A 23,555-nucleotide genomic window follows, 5' to 3' on the forward strand; every position below is an offset into this window, starting at 1 on the left:
AACAGAGAATGACCAAAACATGATGTAATCAACCCCCTCACCGCCTTACCTACTTAAATGGTGGTGTCTTTGCCAGAGGGACAAAGACCTTTTTTCTCTCATTAAAATAACATCTTATCTAAACAGGCATAATATTATTGACATAATCTAAGGACAGCTAAGTGCAAATCGCAATACTATAACAATAACTGAAGCTATGCATGTTTGTATATACAGTAAGAGTACAGCTTGCTTTTGCTTTGCTTTTGCTTTTAGTATAAAGGTTATAACAGTAATGAGTTTTATACTCAACATAGTTCAGTGAACGTCATCTTATTCCTAATTCTCTACTTCTGTCCTATTGCTCGTTACTATAGATAAATAAGGCATGAAGGCATGCATCATAGATCATTAACCATTTCTAAACTCACAACATTGAATTAAGGGCTGCAACTAACCATTATTTGTATTATCAATCAATCTTCTGAATGTTTTCATTATCAACAGATTTATCATTTAGTCTTTGAAATGTCTGAAAAATGGGAACATTTGAAAAATGCTCATCACAATTTCCCTGGGGCCAAAGTGACGTCTTCAAATTGCCTGCCAACCAGCAGTTCAAAAAACTAAAAACAAAAGTAGTAAATCCTTACATTTAAGAGGCTGGAAACAGCAGATGTCGATGTAATTTTTGGTTGGAAAATGATTAATCGATTATCGAAATAGTTGGCAACTGATCTTTTTTTTCAATCAACTAATATGCAGCTCTACACTCTTTAACAGTTTTAACATAGTTGTGTGAATGTCATCTTATTTTTCTTCATCTTATTATTAATCTTCTATTTCTATCCTATTGCATGGTTCTATAGATAAATAAGACATAAGGGCTAATGGCATGCATCATAGGTCATTGACCATCCTTAAACTCACAACACTGAGTTCACGTTTGACACGTTCATGTTAGACTGCTGCGCTTCACTCCTAGAAAACTCTATTTGAGTTTAACCAGACTGCAAAGACTTTCTTAGAGATTTAGTTGATAGGGATGCACGATACAGATTTTTTTTTAGCCAGTACTGCTAACTGCTAATTATCTATGTAATTACCTATGTAATGTAATAAGATAAACAATGATTTCATATTTTTTGTAAGTCTTATAACCTGCAGTTTATGCACCTAAGGGTAAGAAAGACTGAAAGAAAGATGTAGTGAGCAAAAAAAAGATGATTTCATATTGCAAGGCTCTGACTAAACCGAATCTAGCTGAGATCAGTAGTAGAGGTGCACAGAGACATCATTTTACCTGTCTCTGTGTCTGTATTTGGACAGAAGATCAGAAAGAGGTGTGGTTTTTATCAGAAGTCACGTTAAATTGCCCATTTGTGTTACTTTCTAACCTGATATTCATTGGCAGTGCAGTTGTTGTGTCTACAAAGCATTGAAATGATTTAATATTGGCATATAATTAATTATGAAATATTTCAACATTCTCATACTGTACTTTTTAAATCTATCTCTATATCCCTTTTTATTTTTTAAAAAATCTAAACATTCTGTTTTGCACTGGAAATAGAAACTCTACAGTAAAGATATACAAGGATATAAAAATATCTTTCAGTTGAAGGAAATAATCTCGGTGCATTCAATCAGTTATTGATTAAGGCAGATGCAGCCTTTATAACTGCTGAGGGTAATCATGGAGCTGATAGAAAAGTATCTATTTGCATCATGTTATTATTTCTTTGCCAAATCAAATATTTGGTTTTGGGTGCATCCCTAATCACTATAACAACAAAAACAAAACAGTTCTGACTCATCAAATGCTCATTAATTTTTAAAGTAAAGAAAAAAATCAAATGAAATTCTTTGACATAATCTGTCAAAATCAGATCAGATTATCCCCAATGTGTATTGGCTATATAATATATGTAATTATTGGCTTTGATTTAATTTTTGGAATAATAAATAAGAATATAAATTTTCCATTTTTGGCCGATAATTGGCCCTGATATTTATCGTGCATCCCTATTAGTAAATACTATACCATATATTTAGTTCTAGCTATGTGTTTGTGTGTGTTTTTGTTGAAGTAATTCTGGATGAGATACTGAAAGAGCACGTCTGAAGAGTGAGTGAGTGAATGAATGAATGAATGAGTGAGTGAGTGAGTGAGTGAATCAGACCAGAAGCATTAGTTTGCAGAATGACATCCCTCCCTGCTCCTCCTGTTGCTGGATAAGCTGAACGGTCCTGACACCTCAACAATGCAGTGCTTTACAGCGCTGCCCACACCCTGCTCCACCCTGTTTGCTCTGCCTCTGATTTTTAATGACAAAATGTATTGAAACAATCGGCTGGACTCTCCCCTCAATCCGCCGGCATAGTGAAGGGAGCTTATGCGGTTCCGGTCCCCAGGATTTCAGACGGCTAACAAAACAGCTGTTACTTGCGCTCGACTGGCTGGCTGCAATGCTTTTCAGCCCCACAGGAAAGAGGCTGTGCGAGTCAGCCGGGCTGAATGAGGTGGCATGGCTGCGGCCGTTGGTTCACCTTCTAACACATTAGCACCACATCGGTCAAGGCCAGAAGTTGTGGTGTTTCCCATATCAGCGTTTTGTGCCACAGGCCTCTGCTATATTGTATTTGTGCCTTCCGGTTTGATATTGGCCTTCAGCAAAAAAAACCCCACCTTGTCAGGGTGTAAAGAATATGCTGCTTCATATTTGGGGTCAAATGATATGTTCATATAATGTCAAATAAAGTGTTGTGTGTGACAGACATCTTTTTGTAATGATTTAATAAGGCAAATAAAGGTCAGATGTGACATAAAACTCGAAAGGCATTAAAAAAAGGGATGCTCAAATTTTATTGGTAAAAAAGAAAAAATACAACCGTCCATGTTTGTAAGTGATGCAGACTTTGATTTTGCCACAGAACAAATAAAGAAACTTAAATTAGCTGTATTTGAAGTCACAACTATGCTTTGAGTTGTTCCTAGTCACTGAAAGGGCTATGAAGACAACTGGAAACACAACTGGAAACACAAAAATCTCTTCAATAAGAAAGCTGCATAGCTAGTTGGTTGCTGAAGCTTCCACTGTATTATCCATGCATTTACGCAGATACTTAGCTTATTGCATTCACTTGAGATAAAGAAAATTGCTCTGTTTTTCTCAATCAATATGATAATTTTTCATGAAAAAAATGGTTCTGCTTTACTGAGTAAGTGAGAATTTTTCTCTCAAATTCAGCTGACCTGAAAGACATGTAGACCAACTCTTAAATACCCTGTCACTTTTTTTGCATGAAAAATTATCTCATAAATTCAAAAAACAGAGCGGATGTTCTTTACATGACAAAGCCATGAAAAACAGCCATTTTTTATACATATAAGATATTATTTCATAAATTCAGAAACACCGATGATTTTTAATATGAAAGATCATCTCATAAATTCAGAAACAGAGCAGATTTTTTTTTTTTTTTTTACATGAAAAACTATCTCAAAGTCAGAAAAATAGAATTTTCTCTCAAGTGAATGCAATAAACCTCCAAATATCCAAAATACTTAACAGTGCTTTCCACAAAATTTCCAACACTCAGCTTTTATGAGCTATGTTGAATTGTGGAGGATCATGTCATGATGGACAATCCGGGCTACTTTGGTAAAACATGTGGAGTATTTACAATTTAGGAACTTTGATCCAAAAGACATAAATTCCAAATAATTTATAGCTCTCAAAGCTGAAAACAATGACATTAGCAAACACTTGTAAATAGTGACTTTCTTTTCCATCTATAAATGACATAAAGTGCCACGTTCCTCATATAAAAATATACTCTTCAAATTGTTTTGTAAGTTATATAAAGCCTAAATAAACATTTCTGAATACATTAAGGGTGCTGTCCAAAAATAGCTTTTGAGGCCTTTGATCCTCTCATACCCCCTTCTGTGTGGTTAGGGCACATGCCATCCACCCAGGCAGGCCTAAACCGCGCTGGAAGGTCTTGTGTAAGCAGAGGCCATCATGTGGAATTCCACGTCTCTGCTGTTCATGGGAATGTTGGATGTATCTGAACCTGATTGCACCTCTATGGAGTTCCAATGAGGCTTACATGCTTTTCTCAGAAGTCAGGAGCCCTCCAAAAACAAAACGGTGAACACGGTCGGGGTGGAAAGTGCCGTTCAAACTGACAAGTTTGGATGCTTAAAATAGTTTGGGAATATTTTCTGCCTCTTTGGCTCTTGGCGTAACAAAGGGTTTGGGCTCAGTGGGGTGGTGGGGGGGTGATATGTCCATGAGAGAGATGTCAGTAGAGCACTCAATAGCACAACCCCCCAAATTACTCATGAAAAAGAGAAAGAAATGTGAATATGTGAGTGCAAAAGAAAAATAACTAATCTATAGCATATATTTTAGTGGCTGTAAATGTGATTCCATATGACTAAGAAGGTTACTCCCAGCTTGAAATGTATCAGTAGCAATTGAAGATCAATCATAAAAGAAAGGAAAATGTTAAATCCGTCCTATAAGACTTTAGGTTTGAAAGATATTTTTTACATAAATAATTTTGTTTTATTTTCAGTGTTCAAACAGAATACAGTGTGAGCGTACAGTTAAAAATATTCCACTGCTATCTTTCAATCGTCTTCTTTCATGGTAGTCTGAAGCGCTTTGCCGTGGTAGCATTTCCAGTTTTACAAAAGTCTCCTCAAGATCCAACAATAGTCCTTGTTGTTCTTTAGCGAGCGACATCTTTGCAAGACGATCTTCCAAACATTGCTTTGCCGGAGGCAAAAGAAGAGAACATCAAATCCTTTCACCTGCAACATGTTTTTTGTTGTGTCACAGTTTTGTACCAGCGCGCAAGAAATCACTTGTGTCTTTTTTTTTCTCCAAATCTCAAGTCTGTTTTTCCTTTCTTTAAAGAACTACGAAATAGGATGTAAAAATGTGCAAATTGTTGAATAAATACTTCCAAGTCCTTCACTTCAAATTCCACTTTGTCATAACCCTCTCATCTTCAGCCATTATCCATTTTCTCCAGCCATTCCTTTCCCACACTTCCTCTTTCTTTACTTGCAGGTGAAAACTTCTGATTTCTCACTGCACGTGTTGCATTTGACGAAACAGCACCAGTGGAACTTGCAGTTGCACTGCCAGATGCGTGTGTAGTGGTGTGTGTTATAGCCCCGGCCGCAGCACATCACATTACAACTGTCTGTGTGAGTTGAGGTGCCGTTGCACAGCCTGCCCCGCGTTCCTGTGCTCCCCGTGGCCGTGTCCTCTTCGCAGTAGTTGGGTGAGCGCTCGAGGTACACCAGGTCTGTTTCCGTGGGCTTCTGGAAGCCCCGAGCCTCTTTGAGTCGCAGGAAGGAAGGCTGGCGGAGCCGCGAGGCCCGGACCGGCTCTACTTGAACCGCGTCAATGTAGCGTTCCTTCAGCAGGTAACCAATCTCTCTGAACTTGGGTAGGGTGATCCAGCAGGTCTTAGTGGTGCAGGAACCAGACACGCCATGACACTTACACTCCAGCTTCATCCTCTCCTCTAGGATCTGATCACACAGAGAGTAGAAATTAGTTCTGTATGAATTAAAAGAAATACTTAAAAGCTGAAAAAATGCAAAAAATAATATAAAGGCAAAACTTTTGTTTTTGCTCCCATTTTTCATGACCTGAAGTAAAAAATTGAAAACTTCATCAAAGCACAGAAAAGGTTTGCTTTTTGAGGATGCTTTTATTGTAACCAGTCCAAGGCACACCTGTGCAATAATCATGCTTAATCAGCATTTGTATGCCACACCTGTCAAGTGGATGAATTATCTCAGCAAAAGAGAAGAGCTCTTTAACAGATTTTGTCAACAAAATGGGAGAGAAATAAACCTTTTGTGTGCACAGAAGAAGTCTTAGGTCTTTTACTTCAACTCATGAAAAATGGTAGGAAAAACAAAAGTGTTGCGTCTATATTTTTGTTGAGTATACATTCTGTGTGATTTATATACATTTCCACAACTTGAATTTGAAACAGTCAATAGCAATCGCATAGCCTTGAAATCTGTCTCTTTTGGTGAGCGGGGTTTTCTGCGGACACATCAACTTTCAGCACACGAACCGGCATGCCAACTTTATGTCAGAAACCTGGGGAAAATAACTCATACCCCAAAACTGTAGTCTCTAATTAACTTTACCTTTCTTCAGACCACATAATGGCGTGACAGCCCGAAAAAACTGACCAGAGCTTTTGTGCAACCATACATGTATAGAATTACTTTGTGGTTTGAGCCAGATTTATATTATAATGCCATACAAATATTCTCAGATGACAAAATTGACAGGTGACTGTTTGCCCTTGACAAAAATGACCTTCTCATTCTTATAGTAGATACATTTTCATTAAAACAGAATGATGTTTGAGCAACTAAACTAAATTAAAATGTCTTAAAACTGGTTTCTCTAGCACAAACTGGTCAAATCAGTGATTCCCCTCCATGGCTATCACATTCTGGGGGGAGTTTGATCCCGGCTTTGGTTGGTTCAGTGTGTGCGGTGGTGCAGAAGCTCGGTCTATAGTGCTGCCACTGAGAAAGGAAGAGAGAGAGACTTGCAATAATATCCTCTATCCTCACTTAATGCGGAGTAATTCAGTGAATGGACTGTAGGGCTGTGGCATGACTCCAGTTTGGCAGCTGTATCTGCCAAGTTTTGCATTTCTGTCACACATGCACACTCACACTTGCACTCTAGTGTGCAGGAGCTTTGTTTAATAATTTCTGCACTTGTACAGTTTAGGACTGATACATTTATAGTAACTGATGCAGTTGTGTTTCAGAATTATGGAGAATCTAAGCCACTTCAGCCAGTTTCCTTCTCCAACATAATCTTAGTTCTGTTGGCACAAAATACATCCAACACTTTTGTTTTTTCTCTCATCTTTAAAGAATTTGAGAACAAGATAGACCTCTTCTGTACACACAAAAGGTTTATGTTTCTCAAATTTTGGTCACAGATTTGGTATCAAATTGGTAGGGGTCACAGATCCGTATTAAGTGAGCATCTCTCCTTTCCCAAGATAATCCATTCACCTGACAGATGTGGCATATGGAGAGGCTGATTATTCGTAGCAAAACGATGCACATTGTTTTCAGATCGAACGTGCTCCAGGCCAATCTAACCTATGAGGGCAGTGAGTGCTAACCAATCAGAGGCAAAGTAGGGCGGGTCATGACTTTGCCCTCCTTGGGAAAAAAAAAATCAGAGAAATCTGGTTGTACTCGTTGCCTTAGAAATCTAAGGCATGAGTAGTGTAGGTTGGGTAAGGAGTAAAAGGTCAGATGATCAGAGACCGTGTAGGATGGCTCATGACTTGGCCCTCCTGGGAAAGGACCCGCCCTACTCGGCCTCTGACTGGCTAGTAATTGGTTGGGTAGGTTAGGGCAGGTCGTGAAAACTAGTCATAGTTCAGTGCCTAATAAATGCTTTTTTTTCAGAGTGAAACTGCACATTTTAGAGTGGCACTTTGTTAATCCTGCTGTTTAATCAGCATCTCTGTATGCCACACCTATCAGGTGGATGGATAAAAGAAGTTTTCACTAACACGAACTAACAGATTTGTGAGGAAAATTTAAGAGAAATAATCTCTTCTTTTGCGTAGAAGAAGTCTTAGGTCTTTTACTTAAATTCATAAGAACTGGCAGCAAAAACAAAAGTGTTGTGCTTATATTTTGTTGCCTATACATTTCCTCTGCCATCAAATTGACTTTGCTTGTGTTACCTTTCGCCCTGCCTCATTGTTGTGCAGGTTCATCAGCCGGCGGGCGTTTTTCTTGATCTCACGGGCATCTACAAAGCGTCGTGAGAACTCCACGCCGTACTTAACATCGGCCGAGCAGCCTCCCCACTTCCATCCCTCCTCCTGGTAGTCATGGTAGCCCTGCTTCTCGCGGTCACAGCCGCACTGGCTGAGGTTGCCTTGGCTACAAGCTGTGGTCACTGCATGTGCAACTCCAGCTGCAGTGATGGCGTAAGTGAACGCTGCCTCCCTGCTGCCTGAGGAGAAAAAGAGCAGAATCTGAATAAATTTGAGTTGGAGTGGAAAGTGGTGGAAAGTAACATAATACTAGTACTCATTATTTCAATTGAATAGCTTTTCATGTACCTATACTTAAAAAAAAACTTCTGTAGACATTCTAAAATCAGTAATTACAGTGTTTTCCGCTGAAAGCCAAGAATTTCATACCCATCATACAGTTATGCTGTTATGGCACAAGCAGGAGGATTTTGGCTTGTTTTGACCACCTTCCTGTGTAAAGGAATGTGTCTTTGACAGAACACTACACCAACTGTACACATGAATTGCAGCTTACTTGTCATGAGAAGATAAAATATCAGTTAATCAATATCAAATATCAGTATAGCAGTTTTAGTGTTATTTTCCAATCCGATCCAATTCCAAAAAGTTGAGACACTGTGTAAAATAGAAATCAAAGGAAAATGCAATAATTTGCGAATCCTTATTGACTTGTCTTCAGTTAAATACAGAACAAAGGCAAGATATTTAATGTTTTTTGTAACCATAAACTCATTCTTAATTTGATGCCTGCAGCATGTTTCAAAAAAGTTGGGACAGATGCAACAAAAGACTGGGAAAGTTGTGGAATGCCTAAAAACACCTGTTTGGAACATTCGACAGGTAAACAGGTCATTGGTATTATGTGATAGTATCGTGATTGGGTTTGAAAGGCGCACCCTCAAAAAGATCAGTTGCATCAGCATGGATGGAACGAGGGTCACCACTTTGTGAAAAATCTGTGGGCAAATAGTCCAACAGTTTCTCAACGCATAATTGCAAAGACTCTCCTGTGCAAAGTGAACGTGTTGAACAACAGTGTTGATCACTGTTTCTCAGAGCCCAAAGTGATCCCCTCAAACATCCAGTTTTGTCCATAACCCAAAGAGACAGAGTTTACTGTCACAGAGGACTAAAGAAAATGTTCACACTTCAGACGCTTAAATCAGAGAATTTGGACATTTTGTTGTTGAAACGAATGACTTAAAACGATTAATTGATTATTAAGCTAGTTGGCGATTGATTTATAGTTGACAGCTCATTGATTAATCAACTAATTTCTGCAGCTCTATAGTTGACTATGGCTGCACACACTGATGGGAACTTTGTTGCATGCCATGCTCTTTCCCCTATTCATTTACTTTCTACCTCTGTACTCTCAGCTTTTCAAAAAAAAAAAAAGTGCAAAATTCCCAAGAATAATGTTATATTCTGGGAGCCCTTAGTGCAGTGCTAAGTTGCTGGACTACACATTTCAGGAAAGATGGCCACCACTTTGGTGGCCATCTATGATTTGGAGACAAATCTGTTCGTAGGGTATGTTGATGTTAAAAAGAAGGTTGGACTAACCTCACTCTTTATTTATTAATGTATAAATGTATAATAAAGGGGAAGATATCAGAAGTTGACTTTGAGGAGCAACAGAATAATCAGTTGATTAGAGCATTATTCAGAGAATCTACGTAATCTCAAAATCTTCACTGATTTGTTTCTCTCTGTCTTGATTCATATCTCTGATCTGCATCAGTGGTCAGTCAGTATTACAGAAATAATCTTCCTAAGTCCATCATGTCTGATGATGACCACTTTTGTTTATTTAAGAGTCTTTTGATGGCTATAAAGTCCAATGTGGGATGCACACTGTCTTCCACAGGCAGTGCACACAAACATTATAATGAAGAAAACACAAGTGACATCTGCTGGCTGACTGGAGGAGCTTTTTTTTTTCTGGATCAGCACTCATAGAGTTGCTGTGTCTTAACGTTTTTCATCAATGGAATTTCTCACGCGGCTTAAGTGTCATTCTGTGTCTGTTTTAGGCGGTCCACATTATTATAGCAAATGATACCGCTGTGTTGCATGTTGAAATAATCTGTGGCCAGGCTTAACTGAGATGTGCCCATTTCCAAGCTTTTGTATGTCACCATTTGAACTTGAGAATAAACACATTTATATTTATGGCGTGGAGGGGGAAATGAATTTATTGGCACTACAAATGGTAACAGGATATCCTCCCATCTCCAATCAGGATAATGCTGGGCCTTCGTTCTTCTCAACAGCCCAGAGTATTAATGCATGGCGTCTCTGGTAGAGGCGATTCTAATGGCTCCCTTCCAACCTGACAAACTCACTCGCAGAAACCATCGGGCCTGCGGTTCCCCCGCTCCATAACTCATAACAAACTCTGAAGTCTTCTCTCATCAGGCTAAATCCACGACCCATTCAGATATATTGTATGGTGAGCATTTCTCAAGGCATCAGGCGCATGCAATAGCCAAACAGCCATCTCCTCACACTGTGATTTGTTTTGATTGTACAGCAGTGCATGCAGGGTTCCATTGTTGCCATCCAGCTGCTGGAGCTGACTTCAATTAGTGGTTTGCATGGATCTCTCTGGTCTTTCTCAGAGCTTAATGAGTACACAGGGCAGACAGGTCAATCAAAAGAAGTGGTGGATGGTACATTAATGACACAATAGGGGGTATGGCCTGTTTTTGCATGGAAATGGCAAATCTTACAGAGAACCCATGAAGAATATATTTTTTCACATTAATTGAAAATCTTTATACATATCTAAGTCTTCGAGAAAGTCCTAATTTGGTAAAACTGTCTACATGCGGAAGACGCAAGGATCAAAACTGGGTCCAAAGTGTCTCTCCGAGCTCGTTTACACACCACAAGAGAAAAGAGACATTTCCTCTGACAAAAGAAATAAAGGGATCCAGACGTCTTGTCTGCCTGTCTCCCGTGTAGAAGAAAGTGATTGCTCCCAGAGCTGCTAGATTAAACATGGATCCAAACCCACAGCAAGACCGCAACAAAACATTTCGGACTGAAACACAATTTATATAAGAGGTTCACATTAGAAGCAAACAGGCTTCTGTGAGAAATAAAACGGAGGAAGAATGTCGGCTAAGAGACGTGTTAGTTTGTGTGTTTACAGATCGTGTAGGTTGGCACACCCAGATAGGCATAAAAGCCCACTTCACACGGACGTCTTCGGCTGCTTCGCTGTGACAGTGTATGTTGCAAGCCCGGTGATGTCACACATGAGCTACAGAATGAATCTCCTCTGGGGGCACTAACAAAGCCTTTGAGTTGCAGTTTTTTTGAACGAAGTGGAGGATCAATTGTGGTTTTTGGATGTGGTGTTCCAAAAATGCTTTCATTAAAGTTTCGCCACCCATCTCGAAGTCTGTTTCATGCCACTCAGTTGAGCTATGCTGCGGCTTTTTCTCGTGCCACTGTCAACAGTCACAGGAGGTTCGAGGACAATACGAGAACAATGAGAAGATGGGCTGATGTTAAACCAAAGAGCTGAACTTTGCTAATCCTTACGTCTGCTCTTTCAACTTCAGGGATAGAAAGATCAAACCACACGGCTCAGTTTGGTTTGGTTTGGCCAACTAACAAATCTGGTAGAGCTGCAACAATTAGTTGATTAAATGATTAGTCAACAAAAGAAAATTAGTTGTCAACTATTATAACAATAATTTTTCAAGCAAAAATGTCAAATATTTGCTGGTGTCAACCTCTTAAATGTAAAAACTTGAAGAGTCTTTGGGTTTCAGACTGATGGTTTGACAAAAGAAGCAATTTTAAGATGTTGCTTTTGGGAATTGTGATGAGAATTTTTCATAATGTTTTGACATCTTATTGAAATGATTAATCGATAATTAAAATAATTGCTAGTTGCAGCCCTACCAAAAGTTGGGATGTCTCTTTTATGGCACATCATCCCACAGTCCTGCCACAAGACTTACACTTGTCTAAATTTAGTTTGATCAAACTGGATGTTGTAAGAATGTCGATACATACACTCCAGAAATTTGCTTTAGCTACGTAGTGTGGCTCCTTAACCTCAGGGTTTAAGGTGCCGACCATGATTTGCAATGTCCCCAGTCTGAGTCGAAGACCTTTGCTGCAAGTCCCTACCCATCTCTCTCATATCATTTCCAGTCATCTACGGACTGCTACAGTCTCTAATGAAGGCATAAAATTGGCAAGAAACAAACCTAATCTAAGACCCCTGTTCCCCTCACTCAGCCTACGTCCCTGCTGTCTATATGGAAATTAGGAGTGTCACAACTTTAAAATGACACAAAATTTAGGTGAAAATTGATTTCGAATAATCAAAATCAAAGGCAGAATCTGCAATTCTCCCAGTTTTTTCTTTCTCTCTCCACCACCACCATCTGGTGCATGTCAGAGGGGAAAAAACAGTACTTAAAAGATGACACAGTGTAGCTTACTGGCCATTATATCACACAATGCCATATTGACCATATAGATCATTTTAAAGAACAATTTGAAAATGTAAATCACGGTTGTCATAAAGCCAACAATCTGTCGATCTTTACAAATCAAGACTCAGTAGCCTGTCTTGATTTGTAAAAATGTTTAGATTGAAAAATTGAATTGAATCGTGATCTCACTATCAGAAATCGTTGAATTGTGAATTTAGAGAATCTGGTTGGCCCCCTGGCCAAAGGGTTTAAAGTACTGAATATCCCCAGTTTGGTAGTAGCCGAGCATCCTTGTTGCAGGTAATTTCCTGTCGCTCTTTATTCTCCAGTCATCTAGGGACTGTTAAAATTTCTGATAAAGGCATACAAAATGACAAGGAACCAACCAGACAACCCTCATTTGGACCACTGTTCTCTGAGCGACTTTCATCCCCTCACTCAGCCTTCTTTCCTGCTGTCTATATGGAGATAAATATATTTAAAACTCTCTTAACTAAAACTAAAGTTGCTGAGTTTCAAACAGACTGACCTACTCTCAGCTCTTGTCCAAAGACAGTCCTCTCGCCCAGGGCCGAACAGTTCCACCGGCCGTAGCGGAACTGGTACTGACACTCATTGATGCCCAGCTGGGCGCCTTCACCAATGACGATGATGGCATCAGGGCGACTCTGGCACAGGGCTCTCTGACGGGGGGCCAGACCCGGAATCTTGTTGCAGATGATGTTGGCACCTAGAGCTACCACAGAGGACAGTGCCCTGCGCAGGGAGAAACGGGGGTTAATGAGACGTGCTTTTGAAGAGACAACAAGAAAAAAAGTGAGGACAGATAAGACGAAATGGAGAAACAAATTGTACCTTTTTGTTTAACTTTTCATTACAGAAGCTAAGCCATAGTTCATAAACACTGTCTTTCAAAAGTCTTTCAAAAATTATAAGTATGAGTAAGCTTATTAAAGTGAATACAATTTTTTATTGCAGCCATTTCATTTTCAAGCAATAACAAATCAGTTAGTTCATTGTGAACAATTTTTGAAATACAATTTTTTGGTTGTTTCTAAAATGCAGAGATCCAAGTTTATCTAAAGAAAAAAGTAAATTGTCTCAACAAAAGATTATAAGTCGGTCAGTTTTTAGTTTGATTCAAAACCGAAACATCTAGTTAAGCCAGTTGAAATTATGAGTTTTCTGAACTTTTTTCGCAGTGTAGATGCAACCAAATAAACAGGACCAAATGAGACGATAAGAGCAGACTCCTTACCCTGCATCACATCATGCGTAATATAATGGACCCTCATAAAGACATGAAAGAGAACAATAATTAATAATAGAAATGGGTCCAAATCCAGCTAATTTCTGTCTCTGTCTACTCTTTGTGTTACAGAAAACATGAACCACCACCACAGCTCTTTTAGGTTTCAGGACCTGCCAATGTTATGAATGAGAGGCATGTATGGTGCAGCAATCATTCTCTTTGAGAGAGGGCCCCGGGTCTTTTAATGCCATAAGAAAAAGCTCATTACACGGGCAGAGCATTAAGTCTTCCAGCATTACTCTTTTCCATATGCTGCTTTCCAATTATGGAGCTTGTCTGACGAGGTGCTCCTATGACAAAGTGGTTCTGGTGTAATGTGTAAATCCACGAGAGCAGGTTCTCTCATCAGCTGCGCTCGTATTAGGACATGTAAAAATCATGTAGATTCAATATTGCCTTCATTCACTCAATTCTTCTTTATAACTATTTATGGCACAATGTTTGAATGAAAATGACATCATAATATCATCACATTATGGAAATAAAATCTGCAGCCATAGTCCGAACTTTTTCATGCCAAGGACCCCCACAGTAGACGCACGGACCACGGACCCTGAATTTGAGGGGATTTTGTTTAAAACCTACAACATAGAGTTTTTACTGGTTATGGAACAGTCTCATTTTATTTACTGATGCCCCCATATGAGCTACATAAGTTAAAGAGACCATCTGTGAGTTCTTAATGCCTGCCACTGGGTCGGATTGTCTGTGAAATCAGATGAAATGAGCCAGTGTTTAGATTGTCCCAGGCAAAGTTACAGTGAGTTGTATGTTAGCCAGTTAAAAAGAGTCAGGAGATAATTTTAGGTTTGATATTATATTTTGTGGTTATTGCGGTGGAAACATGACCGTTTTTGTCCACAGGGACCTCCAAAATAAACAAAATATTAAAGTTCTTTGTAGTAGATTCCAGCTTCCAAAAAATGTGTAATAAAATTCAAAATATTCTGTTCCTCTTTTTTCTAGGGACCCCGGTTGGTCCTTTGACCCCAGTTTGAAAAGCACTGCCGTAGTCTGTGATTCCATTGCGGAATAAAAACGATTAAATGACACAAGTCATGCATTTATTACTCACGTTTCCTAAATTTGGATATTCCAAGTTTAATTTTTTCCACTTCCAAAATAATCTGCCACACCAAAACCAAATATAGGCACAAGAAAGATGAAAATATGCCCATTTGCTTAATTTAAGAGGGCTGAGTACTGAACTTCCATACTTTTATGGCACCGGCTGAATTGCTTAAGTACTGTTGAGAATCAAAAAATACCTTGTCATTTGATATCAGATTTCACTACCTTACTAAAGTACATCTGAAATATGTGGTTTATTTTTTATATGTTGTAAAACTGCTTTAAGACAGAAAAAACAACGTGGTTAAACAAACTAAAGACATGAAACAGACAAGTTATGTGACAATTTTGTGGTAAATAGGTTTATATTTTCATGTTATGTAACTGCTTTACATTTGTAAAAAAAAAAAGGAGCTTAAAAATTAGACTAAAGATTTACATTGGAATGTGTAAGCATTTTCATTTTGTTAAAGCTACTACAAGGAACTTAAGTATTTTGTTGATTTTGGTGGACCCTGTGAACAGCAGCAGTAGTGTTTTCATCATAATACCCAGAAAACATAACATCAAAAACAAAATTATCTAAATAAAAATCTCTTTCTGCGTCCTTTTAACTGGCTAATGTGTTACTCATAGTGACTTTGCCTGAGAAAACATAAACACAGGCTCCTTTCATCTGATTTCATGGAGAATCCGACCCGGTGGCAGCCATGAAGAATAACTATACAGAAATAGCTGATCTTCTCGCTGTTGGTCTTATTAACTTATGTAGGTCATATAGAGCCATCAGTGATAAATTGAGACTGTTTCATAACCACTTAAAAACACCTTGTAGTAGCTTTAAAATGTTATTTTTTTCTAAAATTGTTATTGGAAAAAAGTTGTCGTTCAGGAACCTGTATCGAAGTCAATGTATCCTATGGACACCGGTAATCCTATATAAATGTAGACCTATTTAATACATTAAAAGCTGATTTTTGTAGTGCTGGACTCAAAACACCTGCAACAACCAGCTGATCCGTAGATGGGGCGATCAAACTTTTCCCGATGCGTAATTGCGCACAATCACTCTCTAGCAAGTCAAACCACTTTGTCTGAACGAATGAAGGTCATTGATAAGAAACCTACAGGTAGCTACCGCTGGTGAGGATGAGGAAGATCTGCGGGTAGTAGACGGACAGCAGCGCACTGCGAGACGAGATGATGAGCATGGTTGCGCATTGAACACAACTGGTTATGCTCTCTTGAGGTTTGAAAAGATAAAAAAGAAGAAAAACAGATGGAGACCAAGTAAATCCTTTCGTGTGAACTCCCAGGAGATAAAAACGCAGGAGTGTCGTCTCTTCTTTCCGCCGGTTTTCGGTGTCTTCAGCTATTGGAGCCGTGGCGCGCTGCGGCAGCTCCAAGCTCCGCTGTCCTGCATGTGTCGGAGATGAGAGGCTGCATCCCACGGCCGGAGCGCGCTCTGCCACCTGGACTGATAGAGGACTGGGTGGGAGAAAGAGAGACAGACGGGGGAGGGGGGAGAGATGGAGAGGGTGGGGGCAGATTGGGTATCCGGATGTACGATACGCGCCGCTCACGTCTCCAAAAGTGAGACTGTTGTGGCATTGGAAGGGTGGGAGATAGTGGCCTCTCCCGTTCCTGCACCAGCCCCCCGGGGATGAGTCTGCACCCCGCATCCCTCCGTATCCCCTCCCCCGAGACACCTCCTACTCCCCCATCCAACTCTCTGTCTCTGTCTCTCTCTCACCCAGTCGTTTTGTTGTTGTGGAGTTGATCACTCAGGGTAAAGTCATCTCTACCATCAATAACTGCATGCACATTTTTGTTTTTGCAGCTCCTGATTGAAAAGTGAGGCCTATTTAAGCTTTGATTGTTTTCAACTAGTGAACAATCATAACAGAGTACACTAAATTGCCTAATATCCTCAATCCTTTCCCTCCACTCCACACCCCCAAGTAACAAAACTGACAGACAAGCAAGCAAAAGAACAAAATACAAAGCAAAAAATATAGTTATAAGTACCAATATAATATAATGTCCATAATTTATAATGTAACAATATCCATAAATGCTAAATTCCAGTAAAAGTCCAAAAAGGCAGAATATTTTAGCTTTGATTGATGCACTTCCCATCATGGGATTGAACCTGTGACAATCTGGTTGTAATTATGCCACCATGCCATACCAAACTTAATGCATTTTACATGTACAATTGCATTTATATATCAGTGAAAAACAACTGTCATTCAATCAACCATAATGAATTCACATTTTCATCGTTGTCTCTGAATAAAAGAATGTTAGAGACACACTACGCTAACTATACTTTATCATGTCATGCAAAGCTCCCGCACACAGTACAAATTCTGCAGGAGTTCATTATAATATTAGTATTAAATTAACATGAAGTAGTGTTTTTCTTGCAAAAAAGCATGGAAAAATTTAGTTTGCCTAGAGCTAGAATTGACTAAAGCTGAAATTATTAGCTTTTTTTTTTTTTTTTAGCAACTATTTGAAATGTTAATTCATCGTCTAAGTAATTTTTCAAGCAAGAATGCCAAAATTTCATTAGCTCTAAAATCTCAAATATGATAATTTGATGCTTTTCATTGCATTTCATTTCATATTTGATATGAAACTGAATATATTTGTGTTTTGGACTGCTGATAAATCACACCGGGCTCTGGGAAAACAAGATCGTCAATAAATTTATTGGTCCCCAGTGTGGCAATTGCTTGTGCAGCAGTGGGATGCATACATTTGGCACACATAAAACATAAATATGACATGAGATACAGTAAAATTACTCAGTCAGTTAAGGAGATAATTTAGAATAAACAATTTAATAAAAAACAATAAGTAAAACACTATTTCTGACATTTTACAGACAGAATAATCAATAAAATGAGAAATATCAAATCAAATCAACCATTTTTGCAACTAAAGGCGATTTTTTAGAAGATGAATGAGTCAAATGATAAACTTTTATGTATGTAAGTTGTTCGACATGTATCACCTGATGTTTTGCACTCTTTCTGTGTTTAGTGTTAATACTAAACTGCTACAGTTTTTAGTTTTTCTCTCAGTGGCTCTTCAGTAGGGCTGATGCTCGCTGAAATGCTTTAGACCGTCAGTTGATGAGGCTCGCTGGTCTTCTAGCTCACATGTTCTGCTGGTGCATCACCAACAATACGCCCTCATGTGGTAGCATGAAGGAAATGTCATCACCCCAAAACATCCGGGTAAACATTGAAGCAAAACGGCAGGCAGTGAAGTACATGGAAGCAACAACTGATGAAGTTCTGCTTTTGGATTCACGAGGCAGAATTCTTGTAAGATGTCTTTAAGACTGTTTTCTCTTCTGGAGAGGCAAGAAAAGGTTTTGATTAATCACCATGTCAGAATAGATGTCACATATGTCTACATGTTTTATATTCTTGTTAAACCCATATAGTCTTTGAAGTGCTGAGGTGTAATCAGATGGAAAAGACAACAAGGGCAACACAAAAAGAATTTACGCCTTTTCTTCCTCTTAAAGACGCTTCTTGCAAACAGCGGGATTGTTTGCTGTGGAACTTTAAAGAGAGTTAAAGAAGTACAATGGGAGGGGACCGTCAAGTTCAATGCCACAGGACCTTCAAAGGATGAGGAGTTTTATGAGTCTGTTTCACAGAGTGGACTGAGGACAAAGTACATATTTCCTCCGCGTGTTGTTGACATTTTGGAGACCGAAAATTGAGACATACTGAGCTTTACTTGAGCTGAACGACCACAAGGAGATAATATTAATAAGATTTGTTCCAAAATGAGATATCAATCATCTGAACAAAAGTGAGACCTTCACTGAGAAAATGATTGAGGGCAGTTTTGTGGAAATGAACCTCTTAATTCAAATTCCCCATTGCTGCCAACAGAGCAGTTTGAGAGATAGCAGTGATTTGGAGAATAAAACAATAAAATAGCTCTCATTCTTTGGCTGATAGAAGATTGGCCTGATTCTGATGCCCAGTCAGACTGAGTGTAACTATAGCTCCACTCATATATACTCGGTACACTCTTAGAAATAAAGGTGCTAACTAGAACCCTAAAGGGTTCTTTGGCTTGGAGAACCCTTTATGTTTCCTAGTCGAAGCATTTATAGGGGTTACACTTGGAATCCGTTCAGTTCTACCCACAACTCAACATAAAGGGTGATACTTTGAATCATCTGTGAAAGGCTGCACCCAGAACCCACCCAGGGGGCTCCACTGGGAACCCTTTTCTATTCCAAATACTGGAACCCACTCACAGGGTTTTAACAAGAATCTAGTCCAAGGGTCTTATGTAGCACCCATCCAGGGGGTCCTGCCAAGAACCTTTTTATACTCTGTGTTTCAACTAGAACTTACCCAGGGTTTTTTTTAAAACATGAATCCTTTTAATTTTCTAAGGGTTCTAGAGGGTTTTAGGGTTATTTAGAACACACCCAGGAGGTTCTACTGACAACCCCTGTATATAATGGTACCATAGAACCCAGGACAATCCCTAAAAAAATCTTTCTTCCAAAAAGGGTTCTCTTGATGAACAGGGCTCTTAATGGAATCCTTAGTCTTATAAAGAACCCTTGTCAAATCCTTTCTTTGAAAAAGGTTCTTTAGAAGCAAATGGTTCTGGGTAGAACTTCAGCACTTCAGGAAGAACCTCTATGGAACCCTTATTTCTACAAGCATACAGTAAAGACTGTGAAGCTGCTTTGCCACTATGTTGGACCATCTTGGCTGCTGAAACATTGTCACATGAACTCAATTTACAGCTGTTTCAGAGGACAACTCACAGATAATGTCTCTGGCAGAGGCAGAACTTTTTGTGTATATGTGTCATCTGTATGCCTCTTTCTCTGTAGCTTTCTTGCTCCCTCTCCCTCTCTCTTTCTGTCCAAATAATCCTCCTAAACCACAATTTCCAAAGCCAAGATAGCACTTAAGCAGCATGTACTCACTGTCCTGGCGCTGGCGTGGTGATATCTGTTTCTTTTCATATTTTTATGTAGAGGACGAGGTGAACATGGAGACTTGGGAAGTTCGGAGCAGGAATTCATACTGCTGAACGGGATGACAGAGGCTGTAAAACCAACATGACTCACTGCTGTTGGAGTTTGGGAAGAAAAGGTATTGATAGCATCGTCCATAAGATGATGATGGGTGACAGGGCTGGAGACAGGCAGAGAGAAACCGGAGCAGTGACGCAGAGGAGCCTCAAGCTGGAGGCAGGCCTAAAAAGTCCAGAACAATAATGGGGTCTTCTGGCTCTGTGGGCCAATTTTGTCCTTGAGCTCAGAAGCCCTGGAAGTTTTGTTGAACATAATATCTGATCATTCGTCATAAGCGACATTTTTCTGTGGAAGACCGAGGCTCAGGTGAAAGTGTTAAACATGACATTCCCATCGACGTGCCACTGAAAGTGGAAAAGAAGCTTCACAAGCAGGTCCATCAACAGATCATGAATTAAAGAAAAAAAACCCTCCAACCTTGATTGTAAAATCGGCTGTACTAATATCCTTTTACCAAATTAATTGAAAAAGTATTACGTTGAAATTCTGGCAACCACAGCTGCTGTTTTTTTTTTAACTGTAAAAATATATATTTTTAAATTACATGGCAGAACAGCATCAGTAAAAACGTGTATTTTTTATGTTAGAATATGAAACCAAACTTCAACCTAAACCATAAAAGCTGTACTAACATCCTTTTACCATAATTAAAAAAAAGTTCTACCATATCTATTACAGTAATGTTCAGGCAAGCTGTTGTTTTTTTTTTACTGTAAAAATATATTTTTTTACAGTGAAACACAGCATGGTATTGTGATATTTTGTGTGACAGAACTGTGTCAACACACAGATGCCAAAACTATTATAATCATAAATACTTGAGAAAGCACATGGAACCATGTTAGGAACATGTGGAGCAGAGTGTTTGTTCAGGCTGAGCGGTTCACACTTGTATTAGCTGATTGGCATCAGTCGTTTCATTCCTGCTTCTCAATCACTTGCTCATTCGTAGCTGTTTGGCTGCCAGCTTGCTAATAACATCCACTCATAATCATGCAGGCATAGAGCACAGCCATTATAACCTGACACTTCTTACCATTACTCTTCTGATCACCTCATGTGTACACAGTTTGCTGTTACAGCCCCCCTATCCTCCTCCTGAAGATTTAATATCCGTGCTCGTGTTTATTAAAAATTAAACCTTCCGCAGCTTTCTTGGTTTCGTGTAACAGCCTGTGGCCTGTTTTCTATGGACTTGGGACAGTTTTTCCAGGGAAATCCAAAGGATGGAACACTAATGCGCGCTAACAAGTGCACTAACATCCATTAACAACTGACACCCATCACAACACAAGCCTAACTTTACTTTCCTCATCTGTCACCGTAATGCTTGTCAATCACGTATGGTCTCACATCACTGCTAATGCCCAGGATGCTCAGGATGCTGACTGCAGTTCACTTAAAGGGATAATTCACCCAAAAATGAAAATTCAGTCATTATCTACTCACCCTCATGCTGATTCGAGGTTGTTTTTAGTTTTCTAGTCAGGAAAACAACATTGTAGAATCTCCTAAATAATCTAAGTGAATGGTGACCAGTTTTCAAACATAGAAAAACAGCAGAATAAAAAGATAAAATGCCTCCATACTGCCTGTCTGGCGTAAACTAAGTCTGCTAAAGCCCCACAATGCCAAGTTGGCTAAAAAATTTTATTTACACCATGTTTTTAGCCTGAATCATCGCTGTACATCCTTAACTTGGAGCCATGTTCAGGTGCACATGCAGACTGTCTGAACTGTGTGTGTGTGTGTTGTGACAGTGTGCGAACACATGTCGGGACTTTAGGGGATTTGGATAACACCAGACGAGCAGCATGGATGGACTTTATCTTTTTATTCTATTGTTTTTTTTAAATGTTTGAAATCACCATTCACATACATTGTTTGAGAGACTGCAGTGCTGTTTTCCTGTGAAACTCCAGCAGTGTTCTGCGGACTACCAAAATAAACCTGACCCTCAATCAGCCTTTTGCTGTTCTTTTAATGGCTGAAAATTACACTTAGTACCTTTAAGTGTTTTGGGGAGGATCAGTTCTCAAAAATTTAGTAAATCAAAATATACAGTATATTAAAGCAGCAGCATATCACAAATTCTACACAAGTAGTGTATAATAGTACCAATTTATGGACTAGAAAAGAGTTGTTCTTTAATGTCCCTGAAAGCCAATTAAAGTGATAGTTCACCTCAAATCAAAAACACATATTTTTCCCCTGGCCTGTAATTCTATCTATCCATCAGGACTATTTTAGTGTGAGTAGCAGAGTTTGGTGTTATCGGCCATACTGTGTTAATTTTTTGATTTTAGGGTAAACTATCCCTTTAAGTTTTCAGACAGTACTGAAATCAATATTAATAAAACCAAGATTATCTGAGAACAATATGCATAAACAACCCACTGTTGACAGTCACTGCAACATTACACCACATTTAAAAATGCAACATGATGAAAGTTACAGCTGACTTTAAAATAAGAGTTTTGACAGATATTGTCAGCAATAAAAAATCCTCCTCTGCAAGGAGACTATTGAGCGTTATTACTATTACTATTACTATTACTATTAAAACATATCACTGAGTTTCACTGTTACACTGGGTGACATGTTTCTTCATTACCATGAAGTTTCTTCATTACTTCATTCCTTCATTACCACTGTTGTCAATTACATTTACATCAGCTTGGTGTTGTAAACACTCATGCACTCATATTACTCCACAGCAGGAAGTAGATGCCAACGAATACACTATTTAGTCATGTTTAATTAATGTTTGTTCAAAACTACAGGTCCAGTTCTTAGGAAAGCATTTTGCCTTTATAAAAATGAAACTCTAGATACTGTATGTGGCCCATTTTTAGAAATATGCACAGAAAGTGATGTGCTTGGGGTTGAGACACAGACAGTAGAGACAGACTAACACATTTCTGGCTTTGGGCTTTTTGTTGACAATAAGGAAACTACAGAACAACACCAGCCTTAATCTTTAAGTATGACATTTGAGTTTTAATTAGATGGGGGAAGACGTGCATCAAAGGCCGCGGTCCTGTACATCGCGTGTGTCTCTGATCCACTAAGACACCCTGATGGGTTTAATTTGTTTAGGTCAGACAAGTGCATATGTGGCAATTCTGGCACACAGCTACATGCAACTCAAGTGGCTTTCAAGCTCCACCGCAATGTCAGAGACATTGTTTAGACTGTAATATGGCAAGACAAACACATGGTGCTTATATATGTAATGGGGTAAAACGCATGCTGGAATGCACGAGAAATCTGTGTGTGGTTGAGGAAAATGAATATCGCCCCCCTGAACTTTGAGGGGATTACGGAGTGTTAGCGATAAAAAACAAAAACTACCCCGAGGTTGAACAGGCAGGAGAGTATTTATGACCCAACTAAAAGAAACTACTTTGTAATCAAATCTAATTTACACTGTTCAGAGCATCCATGAAACCCGACAAAGCTGACAGGGGGAAATTGTTTCCATGTTGCAGAACAACAATTCCACTTTTGAGCAATTATTGCCTTTGAAGCATCTTGAACCTTTTTGAGAGCAGATGAAGGGAAGGCCATATTTCCAACAATGCCACGAGGCACATAAATGTCTTCAGAAATTATTCCTTTTATGTTAACAGGATTTATGTTTTTGGTGTACAAATACAGACTTGGAGTTGTAAACATGTTGCAGATGTTGAGAAATTGGATACACAGCATCACCAGCAACGGTTTTGAATTTAAACACTGTGCGCGACTAACAAAGCCAGAAAGGAAAAATGACAAAGTAATG

At 39.0% G+C, this 23,555-nt stretch overlaps 1 protein-coding gene across 1 annotated transcript; it reads right to left on the minus strand.

Moving 5' to 3' along the window:
* Nucleotides 1–3,362: 3,362 nt before the first annotated feature.
* On the minus strand, nt 3,363–16,223 carry wnt7ba (wingless-type MMTV integration site family, member 7Ba). The gene is made up of 4 exons (XM_084710512.1): nt 15,805–16,223; nt 12,823–13,049; nt 7,753–8,027; nt 3,363–5,536 (listed from the first exon to the last, which is right to left on the minus strand). The coding sequence occupies exons 1-4, from the start codon at nt 15,885–15,887 to the stop codon at nt 5,057–5,059; spliced, it is 1,065 nt and encodes a 354-aa protein (XP_084566638.1). The 5' UTR covers nt 15,888–16,223; the 3' UTR covers nt 3,363–5,056.
* Nucleotides 16,224–23,555: the final 7,332 nt, after the last annotated feature.

Source organism: Lutjanus erythropterus, chromosome 22, assembly GCF_056507025.1.
Source record: "Lutjanus erythropterus isolate fLutEry1 chromosome 22, fLutEry1.hap2, whole genome shotgun sequence".
In the NCBI taxonomy this organism is placed as follows: domain Eukaryota; kingdom Metazoa; phylum Chordata; class Actinopteri; order Lutjaniformes; family Lutjanidae; genus Lutjanus; species Lutjanus erythropterus.